This window comes from Ochotona curzoniae, unplaced genomic scaffold, assembly GCF_017591425.1.
Source record: "Ochotona curzoniae isolate NIBS_2020 unplaced genomic scaffold, NIBS_Ocur_1.0 scaffold_3890, whole genome shotgun sequence".
Classification (NCBI taxonomy): Eukaryota; Metazoa; Chordata; class Mammalia; order Lagomorpha; family Ochotonidae; genus Ochotona; species Ochotona curzoniae.
In genome coordinates, this window is record NW_024467115.1 from 30321902 (window position 1) to 30344322 (window position 22421).

At 41.7% G+C, this 22421-nt stretch overlaps 1 protein-coding gene across 1 annotated transcript in view; it reads left to right on the forward strand.

Moving 5' to 3' along the window:
• CCDC170 (coiled-coil domain containing 170) overlaps positions 1–22421 on the forward strand; it is a 103543-nt gene that overhangs the window by 43677 nt on the left and 37445 nt on the right. The window contains exon 6 of the mRNA XM_040965669.1: positions 13064–13357. Within this exon, the coding sequence (XP_040821603.1) occupies positions 13064–13357 (294 nt within the window). The remainder of the gene's footprint in view (positions 1–13063; positions 13358–22421) is intronic.

Here is a 22421-nt window from a genome sequence, read left to right on the forward strand (position 1 = left end):
CGTGTGCACATATACAAAATTCTCAGTAAGTAACATAATTAAAGGTTTTCACACATACACACGCACACACACACATCCAGGAAGCTTATCTTATATATCATGGATGCAGTATTTGAAAACCCTCAGTAGTTAGTATTGAAGTACCTTTTAAAAAACTATTTTAAAAAACTTTTAGCAGTTGGTGCATATTCTCTTGGTTGTCTTGAAAAAACAAACAGAACCAAAAACCAAAAAGTAACCGTCTTGTTTACACAAGCCATTCCCTCATTTCTTATAGCTTCTCTCCTTTTAGGCCATCCATGCCATTTGTGATTCCAGCAGCTGGAGTTAAAGCGGGGAAATAATGCTGATTCTAGTCTCAGGCCGTTTGGGTTTGGAATGATGTTCTGTCAGCTTTTCTGGGTGTGTGTCCTGGGGTCTTTATAAGGAAGGAGGTTGAGCAATGCAGGGGGAGAGGCTCAGTAGCCAGGCTTCTGGGTTAGGCCACTTGGAGCTTATCCTGCCTTCTGAATCACTTGGCTGCGTGGTCTCAGACATGTGACTTCTTTGAACTTCATGGGTCTTATGATCTGTAAAATGGGGAAATAATATAACTTTTAATCTCCTGAAGATATTGCAGACTTAGGGGCTGGCGTTATGGTGTAGTGAGTAAAGCCACTGCTTGGGGTCCCTGCTACCCATATGGGAGACCCAGACGAAACTTTGGGCTCCTGGCTTCAACCTGGCTCAGCCCTGGCCATTGCTGTCATCTGAGATGTGAACCATCAGATGGAAGGCCTCTCCCTGGATATATCTCTTCCTTCTGTAACTCTGATTTCCAAACAAATAAACAAAGCCTAAAAAGTTGTTAGGATATAGCTTAGCATGTTTCTATGTATATTCTCATATATGAACTATATTCTGGAGGCTGGTATACTTTGAAGTGAAGATATATTATGGTATGCATCTCTACTCCCAAATAAAAGGAGGACTCCTGGTGAAACAGTTAAAAATACCTTGCCAGTGCGATACAGGATTTTCTACGTTCGCTTATACCTGCAATGCTGTGATACATTTAAATAGCAGAATGTTAAATCTGTAACTAAAAGACTGTACTGCTATGATAATGTGGGGGAAAATGGGAGGGGAAAGTAAGGAGGAGGAAAGGGGAGGGAAAGGGAGAAATTCCTGTGTTTATAAAACTATATCATGGGAAATAATAATAACAATACAAACAAATAAAAAAAGAAAAATTATTGTTCGGATTAAATGATATTTGTTTCTCTCTTGGTATATGTGGGGCATTGGTTGCAGGAACTCCTTGTAGACCAAAGCCCATGTTGCTCAAGTTCCTTATACAAAATACAAAACAGTGTAATTTTTTTGCATAGGATCTACACACAGCCTCCTCTACACTTCACATCATCTCTAGGCTGTTTATTAGCTAACACTGTGCAAATGCTATGTCAATGGCTGTTATTATGTGTTGTTTGGGGGAATAATAACAAGGAAGAAAGCATTCATGTTAAGTACACAAGCTTTTTTAAAAAATCAGATAGGGAGCCCTGATATAATCAATTTCAATATTTTAATTGTATTTTTATTTCTTAGTTGTTTACTTTTCCCTAGGGAACAAAATAAACATGAAAGTGATTTAAGAGTACAAATATGTGGAAACAATTCTTGAAGATATGCAGGATTTAGAGAAGGTAAATTGCCAAGGACTTTAAAGCTGTATTGATAGTTCTAGAATCATAATGTTGGACATGTCCTGTTGGTCATTAGAGTCCAGATTTTCAACTCCTCTCTAGCATATAAGAAACACCTTTCGTTATGGTAATGAAATAAGCCAAACTCAGAAAGACAAATGTCATGTGTTCTTTTATCTTTTGGTAAAAATTAGGTAGCTCATGGGTCCCCCAGAATGCCTGATTCCAGCTCTTGTTGCTAGGTTGCTGCCCACATGTGGCATGGGAAGCAGTGATGGTGGTTTCTGGAGTTAGGTCCTGCCACTCTAAAGGGAGAGTTTGATTCAGTTCCTGGCTTCTGACTTTGGCCCCGCCAAACCCTGGATGCTTGACAGGTGAACCAGAGAATGGGAGCTGCCTGTCTGTGTTTCAGAATCAAAAACAAAACAAAACAAAACAAAACAAAACCTCCTATCTCGTTTAGCAGTTCCTATTTTTCCTTACTTTTTCTGATAATTACCACTAATAATTTTTTTTATTACATTGCATTATGTGACACAGTTTCATAGGCTCTGGGATTCCCCCAACCCCTCCCCATGCTCTCCCCCTATGGTGGATTCCTCCACCTTGTTGTAGTATTACAGATCAAATTAAGTCCAGATTCTTTCTTTGCAAACATATACCAAGCATTAGTCCTGCATCTTATTGTCCAGATAAATTCAACAGTTTCTTGGGGAGACCATCTCTGGTCTAAAGGTAGAGCTGGCAGAATATCATCCCGATCAATTGAAAGCCCCAGCACAACATCAACAATTTTACAACATTATGGAATTAATTGACATTGTATTGAACAATCAATATGTTAAAACCATGTAAGTTCTTAACCACCTCCTGTGAGTGCTTCATTGACATTTCATTTTTTGTTTATACACATAACCTGCTGCTGTACACCTTAAAGTGGCTATAGGGTACTATTCAGGGGTCTCGTGTCTATTTTCATTTTAGAATTTAGCCTTTTATAGTGTTGAAGCATAATTTTGCTGAACTTGGCAGATTTTAGGATAGTCTAAACTGGCTTATAAATCTAACAAAGCATTTGTCAACAGTTGAGGTACAGAACAGTTTTAGGAGGGGTGTGCAGAGAAATCTTCAATACCTTAGTGAGGAGTAACTAATCTTTGTGTCCTACCTAGTAAGGTATATGTGGATCCACACTGTTTCCTGTCTGGTTCTACACTTTCCTTGTATTTATCTTTCTATCTTTCTATCGATTCTAAATTTTTTTTTTTGAGGCAGGGTAGGAGGGCTCTGGAGCAACCCTGATGGTCATTGCAAGAGAGGGTGAATGAAGATCTAAAGTTGAAATTAAGTAAGGACCATAAAATACCACTAATAATTAAAACATATTTTATACATGATTTATCAGCTTGAGATAGTGTTTTTAGATGTTCTACTATGAAATATGAAAAATTGTCCCTCTTTCCCTCCTTACTCTACTTTCCAGCTTTTGTCATATTATTGTATTTGGATTGTCAAAAGTTATACTCTGTAACTCTAGTTAAGTCATCAGTGGTTCAACACCTTTATATTTAATAGAAAAAGTTTGAACAGTTGAAACAGGATTTAAAATAAAGTTAACACTGGCATGATTTCACTCATTGGAAGAGTCTAAAAATGTTGATTTCATAGAGGTTGAGAGTAGATTGGTGGCTACTAGGGCCCGGAGGGAAGGAAGGCAGAAGTTGGATTAATGGGAACTGAGTTACTAAAATGGTCTTCAAAAAGCTAATGGAAAATACAGATTATGAATTTCATGAAAAAGCTAGGCATGGATTTGAAATATTTTCCCCTACAAAATAAACATGATGAGGACCTATTTTAGGCACTGAAAAGGATCAGATATCAGTTTGCAAAATCCCTAAGTCAGAGCATCATGAATTCTGATAATATTGAAGAAAGAACAATCATCAGATTTAAGGTAAAGTTTGGTGAGATCGTTGATGCTTTATATGAAGTCTGTTGGGATGACTTAAAAACGGGTAACTCACTTTAAGAAGAGACAGATAGTGTTGGAGATGAAGCCCATAGTGGTTGTTGGTCCACATCAGTTGGTGAGAAAAAATCTTGCTGTGTCCAAATTAAAGAGGACCAGCAATTAACAGTGGAAATATTAGGCAGCGCCAATTCTGATTGAAAAAGTAAAGGAGAACAAACTTTCTTCTTGATGGACCTCAACACTTTTTGTGTCCAGAACTGCTGCAGACAAGAGCAGAGCCTTCAATGGAAATTTGAAGCCAATGGGTTCAAGATTCTAAAGTATTTTTTCCAAGAATTGCAACAGAAGCTGGGACATGGTTTTACCAGTAGGATCCTGAAAGCAGAACATAAAAAATTGGCTGTCAAGAGGTAGAACTGATTCAGTCAAGGCCAGAGTGGACTGGTTCAAGGCAAAGGTGATGACAGAAGGTTATTAGGATGCTAGAGCATTTTACCTTTTCACTTTCTGAAGGGCCATTCAATGATAACACCTATTTATTGCGAGAGTGTTTTGTTGACAAAATTGTACAAAGCTTTACTGAAAAACATCCAGGAAAGCTCCACCAGAGAGCCTTTCCCAACACCACAGAATTCCTTCTCATTGGTCCCATCAGTGTGATCCTTTTGTGACTTCTCCTGACTTCCTGGTCCCTAATCTCAGAAACTCTTCAAAATAAACCCAGTCTTCCAGTTAATACTGCAACAGATATGTGCTGACATGATTCAACTCTCAGGGTCCTCAATTCTTTATGTCTGATATCATTACTTAGAGAAGTTTCTTGAACTTAATTACAGCATGTATTGAGAAATACAGTTCTGATATTGTGTAGCAGAGTGACTGTAATTAACAAGAGTATGTGAATATTTTTCTTAAAAAATAAGAAGTCGTAAGAATGAATTTTGAATGTTTTCCCTGTAAATTAATGATAGCTATCTGACCTGAACTTTATACAATGGATATATATGTGCCAAGATATCACAATGTAAAAAAACTAAAAAGTAAACTAAAATAAATAAAATCAAGTGTCAGCTAAAATTATAAACTAAAATAGTAAAATGACATGGTTGCATACTATTTGTTAAATTAAGGCTCTCATCTTGGCACTTTCTTCTTTACTCATTTCTGTTTTGCCAATGTTCCTGTCTTGAAGGCCAGTGGGAACTGTCCATGGTCCTCACGCACTACAACTTCTGTGGCACTGTTTTGAGGCCCAGGAGCTAAAATCATTATCAATTGCATTGGATTTGTTGATAGTGAGAATTCCAAGTTTGTATTTGAGACCTTACCATTTCCGAAGGTTGATGATGCTATTGGGACATCTCAACTTTGGGAAAAATCTTCCCATTTTGAATTAAATGTTATTCTGAAGCTTTTTTTTAAAAATTATTTTTATTGGAAAGAGAGATTTACAGATTCTTCCATCTGCTGGTTTACTCCCCAAGTGGCTGCAACGGCCAGAGCTGAGCTAAACTGAAGCCAGGAGACATGAACTAGGAGCTTCTTCTGGGTCTACTACGCGAGGGCAGGATCCCAACGCTAACCTCTACTCCTTTTCCAGACCACAAGCAGGGAATGGATGGGAAGTAGAGCAGCTGGGACATGAACCGGCATCCACATGGGGTTCTAGTGTGTGGAAGGTGAGGATTTAACCACTAGTCATCACACCAGGCCCTTTTCTGTTGCTTCTACTCCACTAAATCATGGTCCTAAGCAGAATAAACTAAACCCTTCTACACAGCATTTTTTCAATCATTTGAAGACATTCTGATGAAAAATATTCTGTTTTTTTAGTATTTCCCTTTGGAATGTGTCTTTTGGATATCCCCTTTCTTCTCCCTGAGCTCTGATTGTATCCTGGTGCAGTTTGTTTCAGACTCTTAACAGGGAGGAGTAATTCTTCTTTATTGTCAATCCATTGATGACCAATACTTCCATAAGATACAACACAAATGAATTAATAAAAGATTCATTTAAACATTTTTAACACAGCAGTCCAAATTTTAAGTATTCAAGGCTGAAGATATGAAGTGAATTTCAGCAAACATAGTCAGAATAAACAAGAGGAAAATGAAAATACATAAACTATGCAGATTCTTTGAAAATATATATGTGAGAGAGTGATATAGAAAATCATTTGATACTCACAACTTTCTTTATGTTGCAATAATATTGGAGCAAAAAATCATGGCTACAATTCCCCACAGTAAAGTTCAACTTGCATGCTTTGAGTGAATATGGTATGTGCCAGTGAAGTTCAGTTGTGAGAATGAACTAGCTTCTTGTTTGTTAAGTTGGGCATTGTGGTTGGGTTGAGGACAGTCCAGCTTTGTAGGGTGCATGTTTTGTTTGTAAACTGTTTACACAAGAAAACTAGTGTGGATACTCGTCAAAAATAGAAGAGATTTAAAAAATGATTTCTTCAGGCCAAACATTTTTATAGGTACCCCAAAAGAAACAAATGTGCTTTTAAAGTCCATTTTCATTTCTCTATTTGCAGACCATTGAATTAATTTATTCCATAAAAGTATAGTTAAATGATCTTGTGATGAAAGAAAGAAGTTCTGGATTCTGTGTGTTACTGTGTATTGTTGTAGTTGGCAGACAAACCTTTAAATACTGCAGGCTTTCATGCATCCCTGAAGGACACAGCAGCTACGAGATGCACACCATTTGCCACCCACTGTACACATTCCACAAAGCTGGAGTGGGTCCACATCATGCTCAAAGTTGAATCTGCTCAACTCTGCATTAGTCCTTCCTCAGTGTCAGATTTCTAGGGAAATTACTAACCCTCTCCCTTCGATGCTGAATTGTCATCATTGAGAACTAACTCATGTGGGGATGACACTAGATTGTAATTCACGCTTTGAATATCACACCTTGGGGAGGAGTTTGGAGGAGTTTATTGATATTAAAGTTGGATCCCCAGAACTAAGTACCCAAACTTCAGAGTTCAGGAGTAATTGAGCAGAATGTCACCTCCTTCATTCTACTGCTGCAGCCTCAGGTGTGTGTGCATTTGTGTTTGGTTTTTATGTCTTTAAAAACAGCATACACTGGGCCCGGCATGGTGGCGCAGTGGTTAAGGTCCTTGCCTTGCACGCCCAGGATCCCATATGGGCGCCAGTTCTAATCCCAGCAGCCCCGCTTCCCTTCCAGCTCCCTGCCTGTGGCCCGGGAGAGCAGTCGAGGACGGCCCAAAGCTTTGGGACCCTGCACCCGTGTGGGAGACCCGGAAGAGGCTCCTGGCTTCGGATCGGCATAGTATCAGCCCGTTGCGCTCACTTGGGGAGTGAATCATCGGACAGAAGATCTTCCTCTCTATCTCTCCTTTCTGTATATCCGCCTTTCCAATAAAAAAATATTAAAAATAAATCTTAAAAACAAACAGCATACACAGCTCCAAGCCCCTGGGATGTTTTCATTGGCACCGCTATTCTGTCATTTCGTCCTTACATTTCTTCCTCAAAGCTATAGTTTCCTCTTCCAGAAATGAATAGAATTGGCAGTTGCTTCTGCCTGTCTCGAGATATTCTTTTCATATGGATGCAAGTGGTACTATGCTACACACACTGTTCTGAGTCCTATTTTTTCCTACTATTTCTTGGAGAGTCTTTCATTTTATTCTATAGAAAGCTTCCTCATTTTAAGAAGACTGTACAATATTGCACATCTCATATACTTGGCAAGTCACTCATCAACAGTTACTTATGTAGAACCTCATCTTTTGCTATAATTGAATAATTTTACATAGACCTCATATTGCACATTTGGCAATCTGTCTTATATTCTTAGGATCAGAATTTCAGGGCATAAAATTGTGTGCATATTGCTTTTTTTCTTAGACTGGTGATATATAAGGGTTTCTATTTGGAGGAGGGACTTTCTTGTTTGTTAACTGCAGTGGCTAAAACTAACCAAATCATATTTTTAAGAGATTTATTTATTTTTATTGGAAAGTCAGATTTACAGAGAGGAGGAAAGACAGAAAGATCTTCCATCCGCTAATTCACTCCCCAAGTGGCCACAATGGCTGGAGCTTAGCTGATTCGAAGCCAGGAGCTAGGAGCTTCTTCTGGGTCTGCTATGTGAATGCAGGGTCCCAAAGCTTTGGGTCATCCTTGGCTGTTTTTCCAGATTATAAGTAGGGAGCAGAAGGGAAGTGAGTAGCCAGGCCATCCAAATGGGATCCTGGTACACACAAGGCAAGCACTTTAGCCACTAAGCTACTGTGCCAGGCCACCTATTTTTTTTTTTTTTAAAGAAACTATTTATTTATTTGAAAGGCAGAGTTACTGAGAGTGAGCAAATGAGGGAGAGACCAAGAGATGATCTTATATCTTAGTTCACTGCCCAAATGTCCTCAACAGATATGGCTAGGGTCAAGTCTAAGCCAGTGGCCTGAAGCTTCATCTGGGTACAGAGCCCAAGCACTTGAACCATTCTGCTGCTTTCCCAGGCACATTAGCAGCGATCTGGCTCTGAAGTGCAACATGTGAGTCTTGAACTGCTACACATGTGGGGTGATGGACTTGCAGGTGGCAGCTTAACCTGATATGCCACAATACTGTCCTCCCAGGCGACTTTTTTTTATTTTACAAGATTTATCTGTTGGAGAAATGAAAGTATGTCCAGCGGTTCTGCACCCAGCTGGTAATTAATCATGTTTTTGAGAGGCATTTTGATTTCTGTGTATCTATATCCATGTAATTAGTTAACAATGTGTGGGAATCAACTGTGTATTTTTAGAAAAAATTACTTATTTATTTTTGAAAAGCAGATTTACAGAGAAGGATGTACAGAAAGAAAAAGTTTTCATATGCCGGTTTGCTCCCCAAATTGCTGCAACGGCTGGAGCTGGGCCACTCCGAAGCCAGGAGCTTCTTATGGGTCTCCTACATGGGTGCAAGAGTCCTAAGGACTTAGATTGTCCTCTGTTGCTTTCCCAGGCCACAAGCAGGGAGCTGGCTGGGAAATGGGGCAGCCGGGACATGAACTGGTGCCCATACGGGGTGCTGGTGCTTTGAGGTGGACGCTTAGCAGTTGAGCCATTATGCCAGCCACTTAACTATGTTTTAGAAATGCAAACTTTTGAATGTTCTGTATTATTGATTTCCCATGTTAGACTAAACCTGGAGATTTATTGTATTTCAGTTTTATATATATATAAAACCGATTCCCCTCACCACCTCTACGGGGCCTGCTCTCATTTAACAATGTTATTTCCTCTGCGGAGGCCAGCTCTGAGTTTGCTCAGGAAAGCTGGTATCTGGTCCTGTGTTGGTGTGGGCTGATGACAGCCCTGGGGTCTGTGGTGCCGTGCTGGCTGCAGTGCATCCTCGAGCAGCCATGAAGCCAGCCTGCCCTCCAGAGGCTCTTTCCCTGCAGCTGTACATGTGATTGTACTAGCCATGTGAGCACCTGTGTTTCCTGCAGTTCAGCCCAGGGCCCCTAAATCCCACAGCGTAGATTCAGAGTCTAGGGGGCAGTGGCTATTCTCAGGGGCTTGCAATTCACTCCTCCTTTTCTTTGTTATTTTTCCACCCCCTCACAACTCCTTCTTTTGTAGAAGGATCAACATATAGCTCACTGGGCTGTACCTGTCCAGAAAAATGAAATCTGATCTGCTAACAGGTGTCACATTTTTGTATAATCGCAAACTACCTGTGTTTTTATATTTATTTATTTTTTCCTGGATACAGGTGTTGATGTTGAGGTTTAAAAGGGAAAAATGCTTTGGGTGGGGCTGTTGTGGTTCTTGCAACTAAGGCCTCTAATGGAGAGAGAGCATCCTTTTAGCTGAGATATTTCACTTGTGCTTGTGGGTTTTCTGGTGGTAGCTGCACCTGATTAGTCCATTCCAAATTCACAGTAAATTCATGGAGCTTAAGTCTTTGATACATCTTCTGTGTATTTTGAGGGCCTTTTTTGAATAATTGGCTATAAACATCGCTCTATTTGCATTGGAAGCTTCCCTTCTCTCTCTCTCTCTCTTTTTTTGGGGGGGGCTAGGGGCTTTCTTTTTGCATAAAAGTTAATATACAGGTTGAGTATCCCTAATCCAAAACACTGAAATTAGAAGTGCTAGAAAATCCACGACTTTTTTATTTTTGAGCACTGACAAGACATTAAGTGGAAAATTCTGCACCTGACCTTGTCTTAGGGGAAGGAGTCAAAGCACAGTTGCATTGAAAATACTGTAAAGAGTTTCCTTCAGGCTATTTGAATAAGGAGTGTACGAAACACGAGTGGATACCATATTTACACTGAAGGCTTATATCCACAATATCTCATGTATATAGAAATATTCTGAAATCCCCACCACCCCCAAATATATATATATTTTTTAGTCCCAGGTATTTCAGATAAAGAATGTATAACCAGTGGAGAATTCTGTATGGTTTGAACGATTTTATTTATTTTTGAAGATTTATTTTTATTTGAAAGGCAGAGTTATGGAAACATGGAGAGACAGAAAGGGAGGTCTTCTATCCATTGGTTCACTCCTCAGATGTCCATAACAGCTGAAACTTGGCTGATCTGAAGCCAGGTGCCAGGAGCGTTTTAGAGTCTCCAATATGGGTCCAGGGGTCCATGGCTTTGGACCATCCTCAGTCAAGGGAGCTGTTTCAAAAGTGGAGCACCTGGAACTTGAACTGACACCCATATGGGATGCCAGTGTGGCAGGTGAAATATTAGTTCACTATGTCTTTTTGTGTGTTTTTAGAATTCAGAAGTTCATCCTGTGCCATTGCATTTAGGATCTCAGTTTTCTAAGTTTACATTATTAGCAGGTCCTTTCTAGGTAAAATGTTCATCAGGACAGACACTGGTTACTCTGAGCGAGTGAGCAGTTTTTGTGCAACTATTTAAGGATAAAACACTGTGTGTTTGCTCAAGTGTCCTTACTCTACGGGTCATGTTGTAACTGACAGCAGTGGTGCCTGCTGTGCAGCTATGATGAGCATGGTGTTTCCAGGGTAGGTAGTATAACTTGATCTTTTCTTTCAAATTTGTGCTTGAGACTGCCTTGATTAAAAAAAAAATAATAATAAGATGCTGTTGAGAACTAATGTTTCATTTCCTTTAACCTTTGTCGTGTTTTCTAGCTATTGATGGAGATAATGTTCCTTCTAAAGCATAGTTCTTTTTTATATTTATTTTTATTGGAAAGGCAGATTTATGGAAAGAAGCAGAGGCAGAAAGAAAGATTGTCGCCGGTTCACTCCTTAAATGGCTGCAGTGGCTGGAGTTAAGCTGATCCAAAGCCAGGAACCAGGTCTTTCACATGGGTGCAGGGTCATTCTCCACTGCTTTTCCAGGCCACAAGCAAGGAGGTTGATGGGAAGTGGAACAGCCAGTGCATGAACTGGTGCCCTTATGTGATCCTGGCACTTGCAAGGCAAGGATTGGCTAATAGAATCATCTTGCTGGGCCCTTAAAGCATAGTTCTAATGCCTGACCAGTGTCTGCTTTTAAACTAGCAGCCAAGAATGTTACCAAGCCAACTTAGATGCAGAGGGTGCTATTCAAGCAGATTGTTTCCTTTTAGTACTTGTTGCTTCAAAAAATAAAAATGAAATTTTTTTTGCAACTAGTAGATACATTGTAGAGCATTGCTGGCTACCTTCACTCAATCTTAGCCAAAAGGCTGAGAACAGATGCTGGCTGTCTTACGTGATGTGAATCCACATTTTTATTTTTAAGATTTATTTTTATTATTTTTTATTGGAAAGGCAGATATACAGAGAGGAGAGACAGAGAGGAAGATCTTCCATCCGATGATTCACTCCCCAAGTGAGCAAAACGGGCCGATACTATGCCGATCCGAAGCCAGGAGCCTCTTCCAGGTCTCCCACAGGGTGCAGGTTCCCAAAGCTTTGGGCCGTCCTCGACTGTTTTCCTGGGCCACAGGCAGGGAGCTGGAAGGGAAGCGGGGCTGCTGGGATAAGAACCGGCGCCCATATGGGATCCTGGGCATGCAAGGTGAGGACCTTAACCACTGCGCCACCGCGCCGGGCCTGAATCCACATATTTTGAATGTGATGTCAACAAGTGATTTAACAAACTGACTTACAAGATGTCCCTTTGGTGTGTCTTTGGACTATTCTAGATTATGGTAAGTAGAAGCCAATGCACAGGGACCAACTCTAAGACCACCATAACTTATAAATCTAACCATGTATTTTTTAAGCTTCTCATTTTCAGTGTGGCACTTTTTCTACCTCTATTTTTAACCCTAGTTCTTTCTTTTTTTTTTTTTATTCAGGTTTTATCTGTATTGGATTTTTTTAAAAAAAACGATGTGTGTATTTGTTTGAAAGGCAAAGTTACCATGAAAGGGAAAGAAAATGAGATTTTTCATCTGCTGGGTCATAAAGGCTGGTGCTGAGCTAGGATGAAGCCAGGAGTTATGAGCTTTAGCTTTGACATGGGCCCAAACATTTGGGTCATTTTCTGGTGCTTTTTTTCTAGGTTTCTAGCAGGGAGCTAAATCAGAGGTGAAGCAGCCAGGACACGAATTGGTGCCCTACAGGACGCTGATGTCACTGGGAGCAGCTTTACTGGCTATACCGCAACACTGGCCCCAGGATTAGTTTTGTCTCTGCAAGACAATGAGGTGCAAAGTCTATGAACTTTGGAAGAAAGACTGAGTTGTCCTTTAGGCAGCGATGCTTTTATTAGGATATTTTTTCTACCAGGAGCTCTTCAAAAAGTTCATGGAAAGTTTGTATTATGAGGAAACTATGCATTAATTTTATTGTTGAAATAAAATAAACTTTTTAATTGAATTTGTCATGAGCTTTTTGAAATAATCTCATATTTTTAAAATTTAAAGAGGCTTTATAATTATTTTATTTGATAGGTGGAAAGAGAAAAAGATCAAAAGATTTGATTCATTCCCCAAATGCCTGCAACGAACAGCCAGAGCTAGGCTCCGTGATAGACAGGAACCTGGAACTCAATCCAGGTTTTCCACTCGGGTGTCAGGGATCCATGTGCCGGAGCCATCACTGCTGCCCTCAAGTGTGCATTAGCAGGGAGCTGGAATTGGAAGCAGAGCCGGGGTTTGAACCCACACACTCCTATGTGGAATGCAGGCATCCTTAGCAGCATCTAGATCAGTAGGCCATGCCCATGCCACTTCTCTTTCTTGAAGACACCTACATTTTCTGATAAAGCCTTTATGATGTGATGGCTTTATGGCAAAAATGATGGGGAACTTAGAGTTCAGAATTGAACAAGCATTGAACCCAAGCTCCCTGGCGTCCTTAGTAAAAGAGGTAACTGTTGTGGTAAAGGCAGATACCATGCTGATTGCCGATGTTATTATTTCCACTTTCTGTAATTATTGTAGGATGTGCTCAGTGCTGTAAAAGCAAAAGAAGCTCTTGAAAAGGAAGTTAAAATCCTGGAAGAAAGGCTGCGTGCGGGCCAGCGGGCCTGGGAGGCCTCGAGGCAGGAGCTGAGCGCCCTGAAGAAAAGCTCCTGCGAGTTGGAGAAGAGTCTGGAGGCAGCCACTGCCTCGCAGAGGCAGCATGCCTCATTTCGGGAGAAAATGGCAGCCAGCATGGGCGTCACTGGGTCCACAGAGGACGCCCTCTTGGAGAGGATTCGAGAGATGGGCAGCCGGGAAGTCACCAGCAAAAGGGTGAGACGGAGACCTCTCCTCGGCTTCTTCTTTCTTTCTTTTTTTTTTAAGATTTACTTATTTTTATTACAAAGTCAGATATACAGAGAGGAGAGACAGAGAGGAAGATCTTTCGTCTGATGATTTACTCCCCAAGTGAGTGCAAGGGCTGGAGCTGAGCCCATCAGAAGCCAGGATCCGGGAACTTCCTCCAGGTCTCCCACACAGGTGCAGGGTCCCAAGGCTTTGGGCCATCCTCGACTGCTTTCCCAGGCCACAGGCAGGGAGCTGGATGGGAAGTGGAGCTGCCAGGATTAGAACCAGCGCCCATATGGGATCCCGGCGCGTTCAAGGCGAGGATTTAAGCCACTAGGCCATTGTGCCAGACCCCTCCTTGGTTTCTTAAAGAACCACAGACACAGTTACTGCAGTGTCTGCATTAGCTGGAAGTTGTAACCCTGTCTATCACAGTTATTTGCTGTCACTATAGTAATAATAACAACAGCAACAACAACAATAATGACAATAAATTGTGCACTTGTGAAGAAATGGGTTGGTTTAGTTCAGTTTTGAAGATCCCAGAGCTTTGGCAGTGCTCTGGCAAAGAGCTCCTGGCAGATGGTGCCACGATGGTGGGAGCCGGGGAGAGCAGACGTCTGCTTTTGTTCTTTTCTAACAGCTGTTTCCCCACTCTTTTGGGAACTAACTCACACCTAGGATCAGCATTAGTCCCTTCCAAGGGCCATACCCTCATTAGCCTGGTTACCTCCTGCTGAGTGGTTAAGGGTTCACCACCTGTTAACATTGCCCCACTGGGAACCAAGCTTTTAGCACCTGCACTATGGAAGGACCCACTCCAACCATATCCAGTCTTTAGCATTAAGAACTCAGAAAGGGCCAAGTTGACTTTGATGTAGGTTCTGTGGTCAGAGCTACCCCAGCACTGCATTCAGTCTGAACTGCATAGCTAGTTGCTTGCAGTGTGACCTGGGCAGCTTCTTGAGGTCACAGCCTGCCTGAGACGTCTCATCTCATAGACAGCTAGTGTTTAGGTTCGCAACCACCTTTCTGAGACCCATGACACTCAATGGGTGGTTTTTAAAAACATTTATTATTTATCATTATTAATTTACTTTATCTGAAAGGCACAGAGAGAAAGACAGACACAGACACAAGAGACCTCTCCTCTGCTGATTCACTCTCACTTGTCCACAATAGCCAGAGCTTGGCCAAGCTGAAGCCAAGAGCCAAGAACTCTCCATCCAGGTCTGCCATGTGGGTGGCAGGGAGGTGAGCACTTGGACCACTACCTGCTGTCTACGAGGCTGCGCATTAGCAGGGAGCTGGAGTCAGGAGCTCCAGCAGAACTTGAATGTCGGCATCTCTAGCAATGTCCTTACTGTTGTGCAAGATATCCACCCTTGAATTTGAATTCAAAGCCTTTCAGGATTTCAAGAGGGAAGACGGCGTCTGGGAAGAGGTTACAGAAAGTTGCCTTGCGGGGTCTTGGCAGTAGGTTAGGTACTGACCCTGTCAGGAGGGCACTGGTGGCTCTTCAAGAAAGCCTGGGGCAGCTCTGAGTGCGATGAAGAGCCCGTGGCCCTTAGGTCAGGATTTGCTGCCCAGATGGGTCAGGTCAGGCCAGATTTTACCCAGTGAGTTACAAAAAAAAAAAAAAAAATCAAAAAAGAATCTTTTTTTCAATTTTGGAATTGCAAATACAGACTTTTAGAGCATCTTCCAAATAAGTTACTGTTATTGCAAGCATTAGATGAAAAAAAAGTCCTTAGTGTATTGTCTGCAAATCACAACCATAAATATTAACTTGCTGCTGTTGCCTCTCCTGTCCCTCCTCCTCCCGCCTCTCTCCTCTGAACTACGCAGTAGTACCCAAGACAGTGTTTTAGGGGCAGTTCATCAAATGAATAAATGCGTTTTAATTCAAACATGATTGAGGCTTGTTGAATTTTTTCATCTTTATACTATCAGCGACTGTTATTTTCCATGAAGGTTTATTTAACACTCTCAATTTTAGCCCAGTGTCAGTTTCAATTACTGTCAAATTCAGGCAATTGAAGTCTTAATTATGATACTCGAAGGTAAATGACAACCAACTTGCATATGTAATTGCATTATGAACTATTTATTCTACTGATGTCATGTTATCAAAAATGAGAAAATGCATTTTTTCTTCATAATTGTTTTTAAAGTTAAGAGAGAGATGGGGCAGGGGGTGAGAGAGAACTTAAAACTTTTATCCACTGGTTTACTCCTCAAATGCCTACAGTGGTCAGAGCTAGGCCATAGAGGAAGGCCGGGAGCCAAGAACTTGATCCAGGCTTCCCACAGACTCACTGAAGCCATTACCTGCTGTGTCTCGGGGTCTGCATTAGTAGGAAGCTGGAGTCAAGAAATGGAGTTGGGAACTGAACCCAACTCTGATGTGAGATGCAGGTGTCTTAAAGAGGCTAAATGCCCACTCATGTCTTCTAATGTTACTGAAGAACCCAAAGGGCTCATTCTCTCAAAGTTCAGGCTGTATTTGTAAATTTTTTCTAGCAAACACACAAAAAAGTTAAATTTCCTTCAACAATTTTCCAAAGTTCACCCATGCCCTGGGAGCAGTCCTTACGGCCCAAGAGCAGTTCCAGAAGCTTCGTGCACAGGTGCTCGGGGCTGCCGTCTCTGGGGTGCACATGCAGAGCACCTCGAGTGTTCTCGGAGAGCAAGTCAAATGTCCTTGTGATTCAGTCTACATTGGTTGCTCGAAGACTGAGAGAAGCTTCATTAATATATTCACCCTGAGTGATAACGGATACAGGAGCTTATGGCTTTTGCCATTTCATTTTATTGCTTCTCCCTTTTTATTATATTTCCATTTTTCCCCTAAAATGATTTTAATGCCAGCATGTGATGCTTGGCATACAATTGCCAGCACGATGTGTATGTTTATTTTCTAAAGTAAAGTGATGCAAATTGGGGAAGCTGGATATGCCCTCCGTTATTCTCCATAAACACGAGAGTGATTCAGCGTCTTTTTAGTGCCTTTATCTGTCTTTCCTACCCTGTAATTTTTTTCAATAGCCGCTCTTCCTGTTTAAAAGCCTGAAATCAAGCATATAGCTGTGTCTTGGGTGACTCATTTTCAAGTAAAATCAGGAGAAAATGGATTTTTGTATATTGTCTTAGGAATGTTTTTAAAGAATGAAAGCATTACAGATTGATGAAGCTGTTTGTTGAGGAGACCATACAGCCTGCCAGCTGCTGTGGCTACAGTTCAGTCCCCAGATGAGCAAAGCCCGTGTGAAGGCCCACCGGCCTGTTCAGGATTGGCCCCGGGCCCCCCAAGCCCATTTCTCCACTACTGGTCCACTTCTGTCCGCTGCATGCTGCTTTGTTGACCTCTGGGCTGCCCACTTTCCCTCTCTTGCATTTGCAGTTCTCAGTGGAACTGAGGGTACCTCCCAGCAAGTGGGTTTTATTTGTTGATTGCTTTCTGCTTCTGCTAGAATTCAATCTGCTTTAAAAAAAAAAGCTTTATTAGATCTTACAGTAGGGATTCTTAGCCTTGGCATGACTGGCACTTTGCACTTGGCTCGTGGGTAACAACAGACTGCCCTGAGCACTGGAGGACATGTAACAGCACCCTGGTGTCTCCCCAGCGGACACTAGTAACACCTCCGCCCTCCCCCCTCTCCCCCCAGTATGTGACAACTACAGGTTGTCTCTAGATTGTCAAGTGTCTTCTGGCTGCAGAATCACCCCAAGATGGAAAACTGTTGCTTAGAAGGATGTTCTGCTGGACAGTTCCTAGGAATTCTAGATAAGTATCAAGTGTTATTTAGCTATAAAATTTCAGGACACATGTGGCAGATGTTTATGAAATTAGGGTTTCCTGTGATGACAGAATGTTGTAACATTTTAATGTTTTTATTTGTGAAAGATTTATTGATTTATTTCAGAGAGAGGAGGGCGAGAGAGACTGTTGCCAATGTCTACAGCAGTCTTGGGCTGGGACCAAAGGTGGGAGCTGGAAATGTACTCCAGGTTTGCCAGGGGAGTGGGCAGAACGCCATCACTTCAGCCATCACCACTGCCTCCCAGGATCCATGTTAGTGGGAAGCTGGAGGCAAGAGGCAGAGGTGGATACTGAACCCAGACACTGATAGTAGTGTGGGCATCTAAACCACTGCATCAAAGGGTGGCCACTCTCCATTCATTCTTCTTCATTCCTGCTTCTAGATATTTCCTGACTGACTCATCATCTGAATTAGAACAGATTATGTACAGAGAGAATGTGACCGTGACCAATCTGTGTCCTTTCCTAAATTAAAAACAGATCAGTTATGAGCTCAGAAACATCTATCTGGACATCCTATTTTCTCCATAGGACTCTTTCTTTGTCCGGTGGTCCTGAAAGAGCAGTGGGATCTCAGCCTGATACTTGGGACCTGCAGTGGGTTCCCTTGATTGGCTGTGCAGCCCCATCCTCACCCTCCTGTTCTTTTCTGGATCTCTCCACCTGCAGAAGCTAACAGTTGCCCAGAGGAGGCAGCATGGTTCCACTAACATTTGCTTGTGCCATGTTGTGTTCCCACTGTCACTGTTGGCTACCAGGGTGTCTGGGAGAATGAATGGAGAAGAGGCTCATACGCTTTCCCAGCCTGTCTCATATTGCTTCCCCAGGGCTGCAGCTTCAGAGTACACTGACAAGGAGGGAGGCTTAAACCATAGACATTTCTTGCCTCTCAGTTCTGGAAGTTAGAGGGCTGAAGTTAGTGGTTTGGCAGAGTTGGTTCCTTCTGCAGACCTCAAAGGAGACCATACTCCACATGTCTCCCTGCCTTCTGGTAGCCTTGGGCACCATGTGGCACCTGCACACTGCCATCCTTCTGTCTTCGCATCATCTCCCCTCCATGTCATCTTTTTTTTTTTTTTGGTTTAACTTCTTAAAAAAAAAGATTTATTTTATTTTTATTTGGAAGACAGATTTATAGAGAGGGAAGAAAAGACAGAGACGGAGGCCTTCCATCCATTGGTTCTTTTCCCAAATGGCCACAATGGCTGGAGCTGAGCTAGTTTGAAGCCGGGAGCCAGGAACATCCTGTGGGTTTCCCACATGGGTGCAGGGATCCAAAAGTTGGTCCATTCTGTACTGCTTTCCCAGGCCACACTCAGGGAGCTGGATGGGAAGTAGAGCAGTCGGGATTCTAAGAGGCACCACAGATAAAGGCTTAGCCTACTGCAGCACATTGGTGGCCACTATGAATGTCATCTTGGAGTCCAGATGTCTTCTTGTGATAAGGGCTCTCATTGTGTTGGAGTAGAGTCACCCTACTAACTTCACTTTATAGAGATCTCATTTCCAAATAAGCTCATATTGAGGGTCTGGGGTGTGGGTAAGGGGCTGCTTCAGCATGATTTTTTCTGGAAGAATCCAGTGTAACCCCAAAGAGAGGTTGGCTGGGAAGAGACGTTGACGTGGTTAGCATCATTAGAACTGCCCACACACAGTGACAGGAAGGAGAATTGGGTCGACGCTAAATTTCTGGCATCTGATAATTTACTTGCTATCTTTCCTATTTGAAAATAGTAGCTTGGATAATTGAAAAGGAGTTGTTTATGGCCTAAAGTCACAGGTCCTTAGGTGACCCTGAAGGTTCTTTCTTCCCTGGAGCGCTCTTCCTCTTTTCAGTTTGGTTTGTTTGGTTTCATCTTAGGGCAAAATGCCTCTCCAGTGAAATCAGAAAGTACTCGTCCTTGGGAAGTGAATTAACTCTTTTAGGGCAATCTGACTTCACTTTCAGAACCCCACTTGCCTGCTCTTGAAATAGAATTTACTTTACTGCCTTTTCTGCTTATACAATTAAGGTCTACTTCCTGTATTACATCTGTAGTGTTGGAATCGCTGGCACGTTTGTCATATAGAATATGAGGTAGGTGATGACAGATGCTAAGACAACATAAGAAGAAAAGAAAAAAGAAATAAAGCTTACTCATGCATTAAAGTTGAGATCAACAACAACACAGGTTTAGGTTGATGGGACATATACATGGACACTCCAAAGTGTCATAAAAAAACAAATTATAAATGAAGTTTATTGGGTGAAAACAATTTGGTAACCCATGTATCTTCCCTTCCCTTCCCTTCCCTTCCCTTCCTTTCCCTTCCCTTCCCTTCCCTTCCCTTCCCTTCCCTTCCCTTCCCTTCCCTTCCCTTCCCTTCCCTTCCCTTCCCTTCCCTTCCCTTCCCTTCCCTTCCCTTCCCTTCCCTTCCCTTCCCTTCCCTTCCCTTCCCTTCCCTTCCCTTCCCTTCCCTTCCCTTCCCTTCCCTTCCCTTCCCTTCCCTTCCCTTCCCTTCCCTTCCCTTCCCTTCCCTTTCCTGCTTTCAGATTTATTTATTTTTATTGGAAAGCCAGATTTACAGAGAAATAGACAGAAAACTTCCATCTATTGGTTTGCTCTCCTAGTGGTGGCAACAGCCAGAGCTGAGCAGATCTAAAATCAGGAGCCAGGTGCTTCCAATGTGGGTGTAGGTCCCAAGGCTTTGGATAATCCTCGACTACTTTCCCAGGCCACAAACAGGTAGCTGGATGGGAAGTGGAGCAGCCAGGATGTGAACAAGTGCCTACAGGGGATCTCAGGGCATGTACGGTGAGGATTTATCCATTGTGCCATTACACTGGGCCCTCTTTTTTTTTTTAAATTAATTTATTTATTTGATAGGCAGATTGACAGAAAGATAGAAAGAAAGACAGAGGAAAGATATTCCACTAGCTGGCTCACTCTCCAAATGGCTGCCAACAGCCGGATCTGGGATAGGCTGGAAACAGGAGCCGATATTTCGTGTGGGTTTCTCACATGTGTTGGGCAGGAGCCCAAGCACTTGAGCTATCTTCTGCTACCTTCTCAGCATGCCTTCTCAGGAAGCTGGTTTGGAAGTGGGAAAGCAGGAGCTCAAACTGGCATTCTAATATGAGGTAAAGGCATTCTACACAGCAGGGTAACTCTTAGCTCTGCACCACCCACCCTCCCCCAATGCATATTTTAATGATGCACATTTTTATAGCATTTTTGAAATCCCCTTATATGCACGGATTTCAATTTTCTTGCATGAAAATAATTTTTTTAAATTTTTACTTTCCTATGAACTTTTTGAAGTTCTCTTGTATGTTCATCTAGGCACTAGCATTTGATCTTCCCAAGAACCGAGTCAGGGTGGAATGGTAATGTATTGGATAAAATTACCTCTTAACAAAACTGAGCTCATGTGCACTGGTATTCCCTAAGCTTATGAAGCTGTGTTTTGTGGTGCAGCGAGATGGAGAAACTCTGAGCTGTTTGTTCCCCCCTGGGGGGTCTTCTCTAAGAAGTCTTTGACTATGCCTACGTCCTATGGAGTCTTCCTGATGTTTTCCTCCAGTAATTCAATGGTGGCAAGTTGTAGGTTTAGATCCTTGATCCATTTAGAGTTGATTGTTGTGTAAGGTGCAAGGTAGTGTTCTTTCTCTTCCTTTCCTCCTTCCATCCCTCCTTCTTTCTTTCCTTCCTTCCTTCATTCTCATTTCTTGTTTCTGTAAATATATATCCGATTTCCCCAGCACCATTTGTTAAAGAGACTATTCTCTTCCCCTGGATTTATTTTGGTTTGCTTGTCAAAAATTAGTTGGTTATAGATGTGTGAGTTCACTTCTGGGATTTCTGTTGTGTTTCATTGATCTTTAGATCTGTTTTTGTGCCAGTAGTAGAATGTTTTGATTACCACTGCTCTGTAGTACATCTTGAAGTCTGGAATTCTGATACCAGCTTTATTTTTTATTGCTTAAGATTGCTTTAGCTGTTTGGAGTCTCTTGTACTTTCATATAAATTTCAGCATTACTTTTTCTAGCTCTGAGAAGGATATCATTGAAATTTTGATTGGAATTGCATTGAATCTATAGATTACTTGAAGATATAAAATGGAAATTTTGATGATGTTGATTCTACCAATCCCCAAACGTGGCAGATTTCTCCCATGATTTTATGTCTTCTTGTATTTCATTCTTTAATGTTTTGTAGAGATTCCACATGTCCTTGGTTAGCTTTATTGCGAGATATTTGATTTTGTTTTTTTCCTCTCCTCTATTGTGAATGGGACTGATTTTGTAAGTTCTTTCCAGCCATGGAATTGTTCCTGTATATTGACTGTTGATTTATGTGCATTGATTTTGTACTGGAGACTTACCAAACTGAAACAATTTCTAATAGTCTCTTAGTTGAGTCCTTTTGTTCCCCTATATTGAGAATCATGTCATCTGTGAACAGGAATAGCTGGACTTCCTCCTTTTAAATTTATATTCCTTTGATTTCTTGTTCTTGCCTAATAGCTCTGGCTAAAACTTCCAGTACTATTTTGAATAGCAGTGATGAGCATGGGCATCCTTTTCTGGTTCTAGATCTTAGTGGAAATGTCTCCAGGTTTTCTTGTTCAGTATGATCCTGACACTGGATTTTTTCATATATTGCCTTGAAGAATTCAGATATTGTGTAGAGGAATGATTCTTCTACGCCTAATTTGCCTAACGATTTTAACATGAAGGGATGTTGAACTTATTGAATGTGCTCTCAGCATCTGTTGAGATAATCACGTGGTTTTTATCCTTCAGTTTGTTGATGTGGTGTATCCATTTATTGATTTGCATGTGCTGAAGACGAATACCTGCTGCATACCAGGGTTAAATCTCACTTGGTCTGGATGAATTATCTTTCTGATGTGTTGATGAATGTGATGGGCTAATATTTTGTTGAGGATTTTTTGCCTCGATGTTCATTATCATTTATTTGAAAGAGTTATATATAGAGAGGATAAGACAGAGAGAAAGAGATCTTCCATCCACTGGCTCATTTCCTAAATGGTTGAAGCCAGGCACTCCATCCTGGTCTCTCACCTATGTGGCTGGGGCCCAACTACTTTGGTTATTTTTGCTTGCTCTCCTAAGCTCATTGGCAGGGAGCTGGTTCAGAAGTGGAGTAGTCAGGGCTTATACTGGTGCTTATATGACAATGCTCCTGTCACAGGTGGCAGTGCTGGCTAAGCCAGTTGTA